Raw genomic sequence first — 16,740 nt, forward strand, 5'->3', positions numbered from 1 at the left:
TTGTTAATGATGGTGTTTCTTTCTTGACATTACTGTTTTCACTTGGAGTGCTACCATTCGCTCCAGTAAGCCCTCTTGCAAAGGAGAACGTGGCTTCCTAGTTTCATCTTTTTTAAAGATAAGGGCATAAGCAAAGACTTGCAGCAATCACAGTTGCTCTCTTCATAGAGCATCACTCATTCCACTTTTACTCTGCACCTACTTGGTTCAAAGAGGAGTAGTTCAGCATTGACCTTCTATGCCTTGCAGACTATCTAGTATTAGGACGTTCTGCACAGCAGGTGAAGGTAGCAGAGGTGAGGTATTTCCACTATTTGACAGGTTCTCCTACAAATGATAGGCAGCATCATGTGTTTACCAATAAGTCACTGGCCTTCATCGTGTCACAAATGATAGGAGCTGCTGATTCAGCATGCTGCACAGGAGGTCAAGCTCTTTGGTTTTCATTTGCTTTCTCCCTCCTTTACTGAGTAACACCTGGATACTTTACCGGAAGCGATGATGTTCAGGTTAAGAAACTGTACATATTCAAAAGCAAACTTGTATCTCCCCTCTTAATATATTTGCAAAAGATGTATTTTAGATTATGGTTTTGCCCAGGAGAAGAGTTTTAATTATCACTACTCTAAAACAAACAACACGCACACATTGGAGCAAAATCCAACTAACCACTAATGCAGCTGCCCAGTGCCCTGGGAACAAACCTGCACTGACATCTCAGGGTGTACAAAGAAAGGTAGAATACCAGCTTGTTGTAATAGGACATCTTCCATTTTGTAACTGCACATTGTGAAGAAGCATATATTGAACACCCCAAAAAATCCACCAAAATGTTCAGATATTGCATTTTTTGCACAAGCAGGAATGAGTTACAATACTTTCAGAAGAGGTCAAAATGTATGTGAGACCCACTGAAAGAGACCCTCGCTTTTCAAACTCAGTTTGCAGAGGGAACAGCTCTGCCTTCAGATCTAAATGCATCCACTCTAACTGTAAAAAGGGAATAATAATATGAGAGATGGTCAGAGGCGCAGCAATGGATTTATTTTAGGGAGCTGGACTTGTAAGGCAAATCTTGTAATTATTTCTCTATTTACTAAATGCTCGAATCTGTCACTGCAGCAAAATCCCATAGCTGCGAACAGGCTCCTGCTTTTTTCTCCTCACTATAGGACAAGCTTTTTGCAAAAACTGAATGCGAGACCCCTGAGGAGCATACGGGAACAGAACCACCAAATGTCTGGTTGCCATCTGTTCTACCCATTTACTCTCCCAATATGTAAATAAACGTCAGTGAGCACAGGGACCAGTGAAACACACAGTTGCTCTGTAAAGCCCACATTTCTGCCTCTCCTCCTGATGAGCAGAGCAGCGGCCTCAGAAGCACGCTGAGAATACACCATGAAAGGCTCTTTTGGGACTTGACAGCCTCCCCTTTGAAACACCACCACCCTCATAAATAAAGCCCTCACTGTCTAATGGATGCACTTTTTTCCAGTGTACAACTCCTGAACGAATAAACTAATGGCTGAATGAAAAAATAAACGTTCCTAGAACCCTAGCAGAAGTGTGTGTTTTTCTTTACTTTCTTTCTTCTACGCCCACCCTGAAAAAATAAATGGTGGAGCTTGTGGGGTTTTTTTAAGTATCAACTTCTGTCCATACCGTATAACCACGGTGCACCTTCCCAATGCGCTGTCGATACAAGGAGGTATGGGCTCACCACATGCTCTCCTGTGCTAACAAAGGGGGGATGTGAACATACTTGACTTCATGAATTATGCAAACACCTAAGTACACACACATACACACATCTCTTAATGAAATACATCTCACAGTGATTACATCAACCCTAAACTATTATACAAACAGACGATAAGAATCAACATGAGCTGATTAAAAAAAGCAGCGAGTCCACACCCCAAGCAGAACCACTGCAAAGGGAGGAAAACGCACGCACAGATCTTTACTAACAGCGCTCTCAGCACTCGTTACAACCCGGAGGGAGGACAAAGCGGCGCTCTTCAATCAAGAAGGACCATCTGACAGATGGGGCATGAAAGCGATGCTTGAAATTTCTGTCATTTTCCAGATCTGCCAACGCCGATAGGTAACATCTTGTTTACTACTGATTTATCCAGGTTTGCACTTCATGCTCTCAAGGTTGGATCTTAGACTCAGCATCCAATCAGTGGAGCTCCTATAGGGGTCATTCCATCCCACTCACGATGTGAGCTGCGAGGTGCTTTACCACCCACCCCTGGTGCCCCTGATAGGAGTCCTGGGCCCAGCTCAGCACACGCTGCATGCTCTGCTCAACCAGTGAGCAACCCAGAGCTCAGCTCTGCCTTCCTAACACTGGGTAACACCACAACCCTGTCAGGCGTGCCCCAGAATTGCAAGGTGAGATAGCTTACAGCCTTGGTCTAACATAAAACATCAAGAGAGTCACATAAAACAGAGCAAAGCTGAGCAGAGAAACAACTCGGAGCCAACGTGTCAACAATTATACAAAGCCCAGCACAATATGGAACATCAGCACAAAAACAAAACCAAAACGCAGAATGTTTCAAGAGCTCAGTTCAAGATGACCGATTTAAAAATAGAAAACATGCTTTCAATGGAGTTAATTCATACCACAGATCAAAAGATGGATGCAATTATATGGTGTAATATACAGCACAAATAAAAAGCCTTGGACTTTCTCACACCCTGCATACAAAGGCAGTATGAAAAACGTTTATATTCGGTTGTGATTGCTGGACCCCTTCTGTTCAAACAGCAGATATCAGGGTTACCACAGCTAGCTGGCAGCAAATGCTGACTTTTGAATGGTATTCACTATGCCTTTTCTGTCGAGTATAGACAAGGGCAGGACCTTGTAGCCTCAACTGCTGAGGCCTCAAAAACTGCAGACTAGAAAAATGAGGAAACATGTGTTGCAAGGAAATCTCTAATTTGAACAAAATCAGCCTCGAGAAAAAGAGGAAAACAAATGTCAGATTGCATTATAAACAGAAAAGAAGCAAAGTATCCACAAGCAGTGGAACCACATTCTAACAGAACCAAACACGGACAAAACACTGAAGTCAAATGCTAACAGCTTCCAATTGCACAGTATTACACGTCAAGGTTTTGACAGGAGAAGAAGAAAATAAAGAGATTAGATGGACTTTGTGCCTGCGCTCAGCCTAAGTTAACACACGCACAGAGAACTCTGCATCATTTCCTGTGGTGTTCACCATACAGCAAGCAGGAGAGGAACGAGTTATAATTACTGCTGGAATCAAGACTGAGAATTCTAAACACAATAGCCTGGAACTTCACCCATATGTTGCATTAACAGTGGGATTTGTGTGTAATGCTTTTATTATTCTAAAGACTGGAAAGGGAAAGAACAGTTTGGCTGTGGGCAAACATTTGATTGCTTGTTAGCACGCTCCCAGGCAAAGCCAGGGGTACCTCGGAGCAATTGCATTACTCACTGCTCTTCAGATCAGAAAACGCACATCCAAGGCTTTAGAGAATCCCTTTTTATCTCAGCCTCCATTAAGAGTCCTCCAATTTCCACACCTGTGACCTCTTTGAAGCTCTATGGCTGCTCCTGTAACCGGAGCAGGGAACCTCTTCTTTTTTTTTTTTGGATGTCTGTAGGATCTTGTTAACCACCAACAGCAATGACCGCCTTTGGCTGGGAATTCCCACTCTGCTTTTGTAATGCCCTTGATAGCAAGGCTCAGAAGAAAAGCATGATTTAGTGCTTTGTTAGCAGACATGGAGCATTTCCCTTCAGCACACTCACCCTACAACAGCAAGCTTGCTGCAGACTAGCACCTTCCTAACTGTTAAAGACACGGGGCAGGGGAAGCACAGCATCCTTTGGTCTGAGATCCAGCAGTAATCTCTTCTCAGCAAAAGAAGGAATAATGGTGGTAAGGTGGAAGAGGATTTAAAGAGGAAAAAAAAACACACAACAACACAAAAACAAGCCACACCAAAACCAAAAATAAACATAAATTAAAGGCCAATTTGGGAGCCAAGGGAGTCTCTTCTTGTTTCTTGGATGGCCCTGAATTCATCAGGTGAGGATATCTTAAGGCAATGTGAATGCCTTCACACACACAACCTGTCAGCATCGCTGTTTATCTTCTCAAAGAAAGATGCCAGGAGCTGGGGAGGAGACTTAACCCCAGTCCTATCACATGGCTCATCCTATGCATTATATCAGATGGGATCTTACAACAAAAACACCCATTTTATGTTATCTTTGCATCTCAAGAGCTACCATCCAAAATCAATATTTTTTAATTTACATATATATAAGGTAGGAACAGGAAAGATATTCAAGCCCTGGAGGCATCCTGTCTCCTCCCAGGAGGAAGTCTCCTTCCCTCTCGCTGAAACTGACACGTGGGGTGGAAGAGGGTAATTTACAGTTATCAGTAACCAAAAGCAGAAGTTTAGAGATGAACGCAAGTTCATGAGCTTATTAAGAACGTTTTCAAAGCCGGACTTTCATACTGTGGTGCTTATAGAACAGCACACCTTCTGGTCTAGGCGCAAGCTTTGCAGTATATCTTCCCTTTGGTTCCACCCAATTTTGAGCACAGTACTCAAAAAATCATTTTCCCCACTTCTTCCTCCAGCCACGTTAACCTTTCTTCAGTGGTTCCCCTCTCCAGTCACACCAAGCATACTTCTGCCTTAGTACAGCACAGGATGCCTGCTCTACTACCTGCGTTCTCCAAAGAAGGACATTTTATGCTCAGCAAAGCTGTCCATTACACCTCAGACACACGCTAAGATCACCTATCACAGTATTTGTCAGGAAAATCTTTTGCTAGAAGTCTGCTATCATTATACCTGCAGAGATCTGGCCAACACCAGGTCAGCATGCATGACTGACATAAGGTCTTATTCGTTGGAGGCCAGGTATCCTCTCCTGTGTCTATGTCCAAGATCCAAGTGTGCACAGAGAAGACTGCTCTTCTCCATCTAAAACAAGGCATCCAGAATGTGTTCACTGTAACTCATGAGAACCACGTGCTGAAGCTCAGGGAAGCATCCCACAAACCAGGCCCTGAATTCACCAGTTCACAGCGGGTAAGTCTGGCAAGCCGACTTCTCCCCTGGCTCAACATACTGCACGAACAGATCCCTTCTTCCCAGACAGGAGCACTCCAGAAAGAAATGGCACTCTCCTCATTGCTTGTGTTCCTGGAAGGAAGGTTTCCAGGACTACCTGGCCAGCAGCACGACCAGACCTGCTGTGCGGTTGCTCTTGGACTCTGCCTCCCACAAACAGAAAGGAGAATGCTGCAGCCGGGCTCCAATCTCAGCGGCACAGCAGGCTTGCTGCCAAAGCCCAGAGCTCAAGCCCAGGCTTAACACTTAATGCAAGCAGAGCCTTAGGCAGTCAGGTGCTGTAGTCATACAAACAATAATAATAAAAAGTAGTCCTAATGGAGCTCTACTGGCTCAAGTTATTGAAGAGAAAGACGGCCCCTGCCCACAGCCCACAGTTACCCAAAGAGCAGAAGATCGCTCAGCACCACAACAAACAGCAGAAATAGCAGGCTTCAGTGGCTCAAATGCAGAAATAAAAAGAAAGGTATTTTAAGTATCACCTGCAATAAGCAACCAACTGGTATAACAGACTCATCATCAGTGAGAATCCATGAATGAAGACCTGCCTTCCTTTGGAAACACAGCAAGTCATCCACAAGCTTTGGGACAACAGCCCAACCTACTGTGCACGGAGCCCCTTACAGACTACGGGATCACAAGGCTATCTGTCAGCTTGCAACAAGGTAACAGAAGAAAACCAAGCACACACAGCACACATCCTCAGGAATCACCCTGCCAACCTGTAACTAGTAGCACTGTGACCTTAAGTAAACAATAAGCATGAAACAAGGTTTCCAAGGTAAAACCAAGACATTACACTACAGTCAGTTCCAGTTCTGATCTAACTGAAAACCCAGACATTACTCTGCTTCGCAAGATACAGGCTCACCAGAACCAGCCCCTTTGAAACACAATTCAGTGGCACTGCCACTTCCTTTCAGCCTGCACTGAACCAAAGATCCACATACAGTTCAAATCTTACACACTTCGATCAAATGTGGTTTTTTTCTCTATACAAACTACCTACACTACGGCATCTAAAAATGTTTTTTCTGAATCCTAGATTTCTATACGATCCCCTCTTCAATACTGTTTTTTCCCCTGGCACCCATTGCTTCTGAAAGCTATAAACTTGAGTTTCACATATCAATGTAGAAGGCTTCCTATGCCTGATAAAGCAAGCCGATAGGAAAGAGCTTTAATAGGCACATCAATGCACATGAAAAGTGTTAAGTGCAAAATGGCGTTTTACCAGAATGCTTTTAAATTATTTCAGTTATACACACGTGCAAAAAGGTTCCCATGTCTGCAACTAAAATATGTTCACTGTGCGTAATTCATCAGAAACCACAGAGGTCTAAATGAAAACATATACTGCAACACAGGAAAAATGCTGACAATGAATTTCCATGGGGAAATAAGCACTGGTCAACGTGATGAACATGTGCCTGGAAGACAGGAGGAACAGTGAGAGATACAACAATGGAAACTGACAGGTACCTCAGGCTGGTCAGTGACTCCCGCTGCAAAACACATGAGGTCTTCAGGTGTTTTTGCTTGCCTATTGTACTGGAAGGCATCCTCCTAGGCTGACTGTACACAACAGCAAATACCCTGATAACCATTCTTGAGCCTAACCTTCAGAGTGAATTGCCTCACTCAGGCTTCCGATGTTTTAACCCTGTTCCATAGTAAACCCTGGCAGCAAAACAATTAATTTAATTAGCTAAGAACTTCTTAACCTGAGTAACTTGAAAAAGAAAAGAAAAAGCAAAAAAAACCCGACAACTGTTGAATCCTCTGACTCTCATCCTGCCAGGAAAAATAAAGATCAGAGCAAAGTCCCGAACACATCCATCAAGCACACAGTCAGGCAGTGCTATATCATCCCCCCCAGCACCAGCGCCAGCCTGAGCACCTGCCAGTACAGCTGTTTTATTTTGTTTTTACTAAGACAATCAGCTGCGCTTTGGGAATGGGACTCGGGCATGCAATCCATAATTAATTTTGCCTAGCACTTCAACGCTGGTAGCTTTCAATCACACTCGTTGCCTGCGTCGGAGGTAGAGATGGAAACAAGATGCTGCATACTCTGTGAGCTGCCATCCGATTCAGCTGCTTTTCTCACGCAGCACCACCACCATTGTAAAAGGCAGAATCAGAAAAGCATCAAGAGGGTGGCTTTTATTTGCATTTCAGGCAGACACTCAAGTGAACAGTATTCTCTGTCAGCTCTGCCAAGAAAAAAAAAGGATGCAATTCTTTTTACTACTTTGAAATAGATAAACAGAACATTCAATTAAGTCTTGGGGAGAGAGAGATTATTATTATTTTATTTCCACTCACAGTGCAAAAAGTACATAGCTACGCATTATGGGGACTGAGGTCTTTCTTTCCGTGCTCACCAAACTCTGCTCAGCTGTACCAAAAGGATTCAGATTCCACCTTCCAGCCGTTACAGCAAGCTTACTTACATCATGTGTTTGGAAAGGAGATTTTTCAACAGAGGAAGTGAAGCGCTTAGCCATGCCGTCCAAGACTACACGGATCAGTGACCCTCAACAGCAGACAGACCACCACCGTGACATCACACTTTCCACAACATGGCTCCCAAAGATGCACATACCAAGAGAATCTGGAGTTTCAATCTTTGTTTGTCCAAAGAAAGTTGGTTTTTTCCTTCTTCACCTTGGTAGCTTTATAGAATTTGCTTTGTTTTTTAAGAGCTGTATTACTTTCAAGTCTTACTTCTTGAAACTAGGAAAAACAGGTGGACCACCTGAGATGAAACATTTCACATGCAAGCACTCACCAGTGATAGCAGTAGAAGACATGCTGATTAGCTCACAGCATATTAGTCAGGGCTTCCATTAACACAGCTTAGGGCTCATCAAGGAAGGAAAATGTGAAATTGTTCCATTGTTGTCACTCTGCTGGAACGCCACAATTTAATCATTGGTTGGAGTCTAGCTGAGTGACAGGAGGGACAGAAATGCTTAACAGAGGATGAAAATAATACAGATTCAGATTAGACCAATGCTAGATCCAGGCACGCCCAGCCCACCTCCCAACTCAGCTGGAAGTGCAGATTCATGATTTAACCAGGTTTCCCAACCTGCTGTCTGGAGAGGCCCCCGCCCAAGAGGTGGTGCCAGACAGCAGCTGTGTGGGCCTGGAAAACTTTGGCACAGAAATAAAAAGGTTAAATATTAAAGATGCCTAAAGAACACGTTTGTAAACTACACTGATACCCCCCTTTGCCTTATTATTACTTTTTGTCAACCATAGCCTGCATTTCACAAAAGGGTCCGCAGCAGTTTGATGAATGGCACAAAGAGAAGGTCACAGAAATACAGTTCTCAAAGAGGTTTCCTGAGTCAGAGTATCACCTCCTGCCACCCCAGGTGCCACATTACTTAGTTTATCTAAGAACAAACAAACAAAGACTTCTCATTCCAGTATAAAACTGAAGGGGGAGGGGGGAAGCAGGGAGGGGAAACTTGATGACCCCCTTTAGGCAGACGGTTCATAACTGTTCTGCTCTGATTCCTGCAATGCTCAGCCCGCTCTTGTGGCAAATTTAAAGCCTTAAATTAAAGATTTTTCTAGTGGTTGCTCTACATTTGATGCATTTGAGTTCCACACCTGTGCAGTGTTCCAGTCAAAAATCCTCCTACTGCCTTAAGCAATTCATCTCTCATTGCAATTTAAAAACACTTTATGTGATACATTCTATTCTTGCATTTACCTCTCCCTCCTCCAACACAGTGGCTGCTCACCATCACCTTAATTAAACTGGTACATTCTGAGATGTCATAAATCTACTATGGCGCTCCCAGCTCCTAGTCAGATTTCTTGTTACTAATCCCCCAAATCCCCAGTTCTGTGTTACCAAATTCTTGACACTGTTGCAGAGCTGTAACATGGCAGGCCATGGCACGTGTGCTCTGCATACCGATCCTGTAAAAGACCCAAAGAAGGTCTACTAAACTGAGAGAAGTCCTTCAAGAAGAACAGTCGAAGCCAAATAAACGGGGACATAAAATTGGAATGAAGAAGTCACAGAGCAATTTTCTTGAGAGAATGAGCCCACAGGAAAGCCCTGACGGACACAACAGAAGATTTTACATTATGACTTAGAAAAAAGTGTGCTTACCAGCACCAGCTATAGAGGAAAAGCCTTCCTAGGTGAGCCAGGGGATTACATTACATACAATTTAATGAGACGTCAAAATAAGGCATCCTTTTTAGCAGGCAGTCTACTGCCCCACTTACAAAAATTACCACTGAGAGATAAGCTGCCTATTAAACAAACCAGCATCATCACCCACGGCACACAGCAGATAGCACCAAGACACCTCTTCCAGCTAAAAAGAACATCAGGTAATGCTGCTGAAACAGGGTTTCTTACTAATTTCCCTGATGTTCAGACTGAACTCATCTGAATGCTCCAACCAGTGCTGCTTACCAATGAAAACCAGAACCAAGGACTGGAGATGGTTACCGAGCGGAAAGCAATTATGCGTGATTGAAAAAAGAAACGAAACAAAACCCACATTTCTCACAGAGACGCTCCCCACCTTCCACCCAGTCCCTGGCAGCTGACAAGCCTTGCTTAATAAACAGGAACATGGAAGCTATCAACTTACACCTTTGCACCTGCTGTCACATCTGCAACACCATTCCCAGTTTGTGGCAGTGCTCTGAAAAATATATTGATTTACTAAGCTTCATTAACACGGATCTCATTTCAAAACCCTTATTCCTGAAACAAAACGAGTGAGGAAAGTTAAATCGAAATCCACAGTAAGCCTGATGTTTCTTCATCACCTGTGGAAGAGGTATTCTGTTGTTCCTTAGCAAAGACTGTCAAGGCTACATGCTTCCCATGCCAGCGATGAATGAAACAGCCATTAACAGCCCGTGTGTGTGATGGAAGTAAGAAAGATAACTAGGAGAGCAGAACCAGGAAGTGACAAGAGTAAGGGATGTGGAAAAGCTGATCTCCTGAAGGAGGGAGTTTGATTTACATTTCATATCAAAATAACTTATCACAAAGGATATTTTTTAATGCAAATAGTCAGTGAAGACAAGTCTCCAATGTAAGCAGAAGACAACACATGCCTTTCAGGGGCAGAGGAAAGCACAGATGCTGCCTAAAGACTTCAGAGTCTACTTTTACTAATGAACACTGGATAAGGTGGTATTTATCTAATATAGAATTCAGAGTGATTTGACTTTGTTACTGTATCCACAAAAATAACATTCTGAAATGTCAAAGTCATTGCTGATGCCGACTGTTGGAAAAAGACATGAACATACAGCAATATTTCCTTCGCACAGCTTTTCAGAGCCAGGCAGGCAGACAGCATATGACATCCATGGTGCCACCCTCTGCGTCCTGTAAGCCTTGCTGGACTTGTCTCACTTCCACGCTGCAAGTAAGGCCCATAAAGTACTGAAGTTTTCGCTAAGTAGATTACTTCAGAATTCTTCTGGTACTCTTGCATGTGCAAACAATTGAAAGAAGAATGGAAGTCAGAAGGCATAGAAATCAGTGTTCCTGTCACTATCTGACTCAGTGATACAGGCAAAACCCTCATCTTACAAAATACGTATAATTATTCTATACATCATCCTTTTGCCAAGGCCCAATCCAGGACAGCAGAGCTCCCTTCACTCTTTGTGACCAAGTAAGGTCATCAATCTGTCACCCAAACCCAGAAGCATGAAAAGTTGGTTTGTTTCTTTGTTTAACCTGTTCAGGCTCTCCTACCAGCACAGATCGTAAGGTGACAGAGACCTGTAAACACCCCTACGGTGGTAAAACTGCTGTTTCAACACAAGCATTATTATAATACCATCAAGCAAGTCTACACAGTCCGTGTTCTACCCTTCACAACTCTATACATATAAACAAGAAAATAATCAAGCCTTTACAGCTTCACCATCATCTCCACATTTTGAATTAGCATTCCGGCAAAAGATTAGTAGAAAACTAGGAATTCAAAGGAGATAAATGAGTAAAAGTAACAGTAACATGAAACATGTTAAGAAAAGCAACAAAAGCGTGGACATTAAAAAGGCAGCCACGGAAACTACCACAGTGTACAACTACTGTAGGAGGATCCTGAAACAAAGGGCATCCTAAGGAAAGGCTAAGATTATCTACAGGGAAGCAATGGAAGGAACATATTGATTGTGGTCACAAAACTGCTTTGTATCCTTACATAAAAGGACAACGTTGTGCGTCAATTTTCAAAGAAGCAACTTAAGGAACCAATTTCAGCATGTCATCTTTATTTTGGAAAAGGATACATTCAGACTGATAAACAATATCAAATGCCTAATAAAGCTGGTACCTCATCCATCTGATATTGGCTGAGACAATCAAAAATAACAGGAGGAGTTTCAGAACAGCGAAGGGTCTACATCTCCTGCATCAGCTCTTGAAGCTAAGATTTGTGCAAAGTAGGTGAACAGCAAAAAAACACTTGATCGGGTTCCCTGTGACTTAATGCAATCACTGAACAACACTGGTGCAGTCAGTTGCTTGCTTCTGTGCACAAGGACAGCCTCACCCACCTCCTAAAATGCCAGCACTGAAAAAGCAATAGAACAATGAAAACCACCTTCTCTGAGCCATTACAGGCTTTGCACACATGCATTCGTATGTTACATCCAAATGCAATTCTATCAATCTAATTTTGACACCTAAACTTCACAGTATCAAACTTCATTAATGAAGGTACAGCAAAAAAGTGCCTCCGGTGGCGCAGCGGTAGAATTCCCGTCTGCAACACCAGGGGGCCCGGGTTCGAATCCCCCCCTGTGGAGCAGGGGGTAGAAGTGCCGCTCTGCTACACAGAGGGCTCGAATCCCGGGAGTTGGACTCGATGATCTCTAAGGTCCCTTCCAACTCGCACAATACTATGATACTATGATACTATGAAAAAGAGCAGCTACTGCAGGCACAGCAAGCAGCAACGCTCAGCGGTGGAACTCAGTCCAAGGCCAGACAAGGCAGCACATCATGAGAGCTCATGCTTCAGAGTGGCCCAACGTTTCTCTGCACCTCGGGATTTGTTCAGCTAGCCTTAGGCACATTTCTTACAGTGCACTAATAATTTTGGCTTTACTCCACGTCACTCGCACTGCATACAGGCAAGTTGTCTATGCTGTGCCACGTTACCTCGCTTTTATTGAGCATACTTGCTCTTCTGTCTGTGGGCAATTAACTCAATTTGCGACAAATAAAAGTTTCAGCAACCAGTTTAAACTCCTCATCAGGCTTTTGGCACGGGCTGCAAAAAGCCTGCCAGCAAACTATGGCCACAAGCAGCAGTTGTTTCCCTGGTTAAAACTAATTCTGCAGTGAGATCCCTCTCCAGCTGCACCACAGACTACAGCTTTTCAGCTACCCCTGCCATGTAGTTCTCTCACCTCTGTTGCACAGGAGAGGGTATATCCTGTAAGAGGTAAACGAGCGGTATGTATTTACTTGAGGAATGACTCCAAAATACACAGTGCAGCAATCTGTTCAAGAACTTAGTATAGACTTATTGCAAATAAGAGACCACTATGTCCTCTCTGGCCAGTCAAGCTAGACATAGGAAAAAAAAAGAAAGAGGGGGGGAAGGGAGAGAAGCAATTGCACCCATTCGCACACACAAGTTTACTGAAGAAAATGGCTGGTTTTGAATGTTGCCTCCCTTCTCCTCCAATCCCCTAACACAACACTGCCTGCTCTAAAAACACGGTCTATGTTCTCACCTCCGCGCACTTTACTGCTGTCTCTCAGACTTCCCCTAACAAAACTGCATGGGTTACCAGAAAGATGTACACCCAGACATCTGGGCTGATCCCTCTGATCAGGCAGTAAAACTGTTAAGGCCTGGGTCTAAATTTGCCATGTGGAGAGACTGCCTTACTGCATACATATGTAAAAAAAATAGCACCTGAGTTATTACAGAGTGCAGCTCTCCACAAAACAGAAATCTTCAGTTAAACTATGATTCTGTTAATTTTGCTTTGCCTCTTTATATCTCATTTGCACTTTCATTTGTTACAGTCTGTGCATTGGTACCTTACAAAACCTCTCTCACTGTACCACCTGGACACCCGTATTTGTCTGGAAAGTTTCTTCTTATCTTGATTGGAGTCTATCTTGAAAGCATACAGCCTGTTACGCTGCAGTTTATTACCTTCAACAGAGCCTGAAGAAGACAAAAGACACCTCAGGACTTTAAATGGTCCATTGATGTTCTGTTGCAACCTTTATTTAAACAGCCAGTTTGGCTAAGATGGCCTAAACAGACAAGGAACAAATCAGAAAGATTAAGCATATGACAACCACATAAACAAAATTCCATCCCAGATCCTGGTATGAGCTCCAAGTAGCATTTCTGCCTTATACTGCAGTGCTTTTATTTGTGCAGTTAGAAATTAAAACTCAAGAAAGAAACATTTTTATTACAACAGCATCCAACTGCAGCAAGCAGCCCTTTATCACATTTGGGTACTGTTTATTTAAGAGCTTATCACATGACCAAACCACTACAAACAGAAAACTGAAGCCTAATGGAAAGGAGTGAGCCTAAGCTTCCTCACATATCAATGTGTTGCCTAAGCTGATTGCACCCCTCCAGTAATGCTTCCCTAGGCACAAGCTGTACAACAGCTAACGCACATCATATCAGAAATGGTATGAGCAAATACACCTCTTCATTAACCCACCAGAAAGCTAACAAGGACTACAAGGCAGCTGGTGCCCAGCCTGGATTTGCTCTGGCCTTCCTAGCTATTATTTCCACTTGAGTCCTCGTCTGGGTTTCCCTGTGAGGTGACCTACACAACAGACAGACCTTCTGCAGATTGGGAAATAGCATTACAAGATCAGCTCTCGGGGTATCAGAGTGTAATGGGGAAAAAGAAAAAAAAAAGATGAGTTTCAACAAATGTCTCCTAATCTAGTTCAATCAAGTACAAAAATACCTTTATTTTCTGGTGAATATGCCTCAGTGAATCCGCTGTGCCCATGTCCACGTTGTCACTGATGTACACAAAATCCAGCTTCATTTTTGTGTCCAAGTTTAGCATCTTTTGGATTTCCTTCCTTGTAATCACGATCACCTCTAGAAGAGGAAAGTGGGATGAAATCAAACAACAGTAAAACTCTGGAACTTTGCCTTTCACCCCACCCAATCCTGCACAGCTCACTGGGTACCACCACCAAGCACAGCATCTCAAGGCATTGGTTAAACTATTGCCAACACCAGCTTGGCAAAGAAGTGGAGTAGTTTGTGAACATCAAACTCATTCCACCTAGAAAAGAGAAGGTAAAAGTGTATTTGAAGAGTATCAATGGTGGCGTGAAAGCAAATTTTCCAAAATGGGGAATATGAGAACAGAAGCTTTGCAGGAAAAAAATAAAAATAAAAAAATGAATGAGAAAACAAAAGAGCAAGAAAGCTTTTCCCTTGGCCTGGAAGAAAAAGAAATGGACACACAGTCAGGTAAAAATAAATCAATAAATAATCACCACCCATCCACTGCATCCTCCTTTTAGGATTTTAAACAAAGCAGAGCAAACAATACAGCCCTTAGCCTAAGAAGTTCCTGCCATGCGATGAAAACAGACTAAGAATATACCTGCATAGGTCAAAAATGATGTTCTGCAACTGCTAGCAGAAAATAAGGAAATGGAAACAAACAGGAGAGCTGTGTGGGAGATGTGTGACAGTTTGGTACCAGAGCTACCAGAGGGCTCCCCTCTCACTCTGTGCAGGATGCCAGTTAGAAGCAGGGCAAGAAGTAATTGGTGGAAAAAGAACTGGTGTCAGGTAGAGGCTACAAGCCCACACTTTAGCATAAATTTGTTGAGAAGGACAAAGGCCTAAATATTAGGAAGGATGATGTGCTTGCAGTTGGGACAAAAGGGAAGCAGTGAATCAGACTGGGGAACACCTACTTGTTAACACAGGCAAGTAATAAGAACCAAATTGTCACCTAACAAATAACTACAATTACAATGCAGGGAGGGAATCCATACTACTGCAGAATTTACACAAGAAGGTGCTGCTTGGCCAGGGAGCAGAAGCAAGAAAAGCAAGGAGGTGGTTGGTTGCTTATGGAAGCTGCATACATAAATCTTGCATATCCAGGTTTTCGAAGAACACAGAAAGGTTCTCAAGGATTTCTTAACAAAACAAAATAAAGGCAAAGGACTACATTGATTTTTCCCTTTGTTGCTGGGCACCAAAACAGTAATAAGCTAACCTGAATACATCGTGTACGCTAATTGGTACATCACCAGAAAGAACAACAGTTTGGTCACATTCTCAACACAGAACGTCGAAGAGATGCTCTATGATGCAGTCGCTGAAGAGAAACAAAAGAAGCAGCAGAAAAGCAAAGTACAAAAGCAAACATTACAAGGCTACCAGCTCCTCCTGTGCTGCTCTGCCTAAAGCCCAGCACCGAGCTGCTCACTGCAGCAATGACTGAATGCCTCACACAGGGCAGGTAACCTGAACTTCAGGCCAAACTGGAACAACAAAGCAGGAGCTATCCAAGAGAACTGACGTGCACCTCACACCATTACTATGAATGACTCACAGAAATACATGTGGAGAAGGCTTCTGATTAACGCCAGCAAAGATGGCAACGTTGGGAAAAGCATACGGATGAGGAAAGCCTTGAGAGGGGGCTGGGAGGGGGCAAGGGGTGGGAAGGGAGCACGCACAGGAACGCAGCCAGGCGCGACATTGACAACAGCGGCTCTAATGCAGAGAAGCGACCTTCTGCTAAGGCAGCACAGCGAGCAACCATCGCGAGGTGGCAGGATGCCCGAGGTGGCGGCAGGAAGGCAGCAGGGCGCAGGGTGAGCCGCCTGCCCTCTTCCCCACCCCGGGTACCGCCTCACCTTCGAAGCCGGCGCGCTCCAGGAGGTTGAGCGGGTACCAGAGCAGGGGCCGGTTGCCCACCGGGAGCAGCGGCTTCGGGATGCTGGAGGTCAAGTCCGTCATGCGAGAGCCGCCGCCCGCCGCCATCACCACGGCCTGGAACTCCATCTGCCACAGAGAAACGGCATCACTCACACACGGCAGCACCGGGCAGGCCCGGGCCGAACCGAGGTAACACCGGTTCGCTCCGGCCCAGCCCCTCGCGGCTGCTCGGAAGCACGCGCGGACCCCCGTTCTCTCCCACGGCCGCACCGGTCCCGCCCGACCCCGCCGTTACCTCCGCTCCGCCGGCGCCCAGCACCTCTCTGACAGAACCACAATGGCGGCGCCGGCGCGCAGTGCGCATGCGCCTGGAGTGCCGAACGCGTCGATAGCGGAGGGCGGCGGGAGAGCGCCGATCGGATCGATCCCCTCCGAGCCTGGTAGCCAGGTCAGCGAGAGGAACACCGAGGGGAGGAGCGAGGGATGACCGAGTCGTGGATCGCTGTCTGGCTGCGGGGAGGCACGGCGCCCCCATGTGGCCCGGGGTGGAACTGCACTGTAGGGGAGCTGCAGGATGCAATGCGGGGAGTAGTCTGTAGGGGGACAGTTTGAGGGGGGCGGGGGGTATCTCTAGCCAGGCAGCAGGAAACAACAAGGTAGTTGCACT

General features: G+C 44.6%; 1 protein-coding gene across 1 annotated transcript in view; it reads right to left on the reverse strand.

Annotated features, from left to right (window-relative positions):
• The window catches only part of EIF2B3 (eukaryotic translation initiation factor 2B subunit gamma), a 90,902-nt gene extending 74,201 nt beyond the window's left edge, over positions 1 to 16,701 (reverse strand). The window contains exons 1-3 of the mRNA XM_072343018.1: positions 16,369 to 16,701; positions 16,052 to 16,199; positions 14,122 to 14,261 (exon numbers count right to left, since the gene is read on the reverse strand). Coding sequence (XP_072199119.1) covers positions 14,122 to 14,261; positions 16,052 to 16,199; positions 16,369 to 16,608 — 528 coding nt within the window. The 5' untranslated portion in view covers positions 16,609 to 16,701. The remainder of the gene's footprint in view (positions 1 to 14,121; positions 14,262 to 16,051; positions 16,200 to 16,368) is intronic.
• Positions 16,702 to 16,740: the final 39 nt, after the last annotated feature.

The sequence above is a fragment of the Excalfactoria chinensis genome, chromosome 8, assembly GCF_039878825.1.
Source record: "Excalfactoria chinensis isolate bCotChi1 chromosome 8, bCotChi1.hap2, whole genome shotgun sequence".
Taxonomy (NCBI): domain Eukaryota; kingdom Metazoa; phylum Chordata; class Aves; order Galliformes; family Phasianidae; genus Excalfactoria; species Excalfactoria chinensis.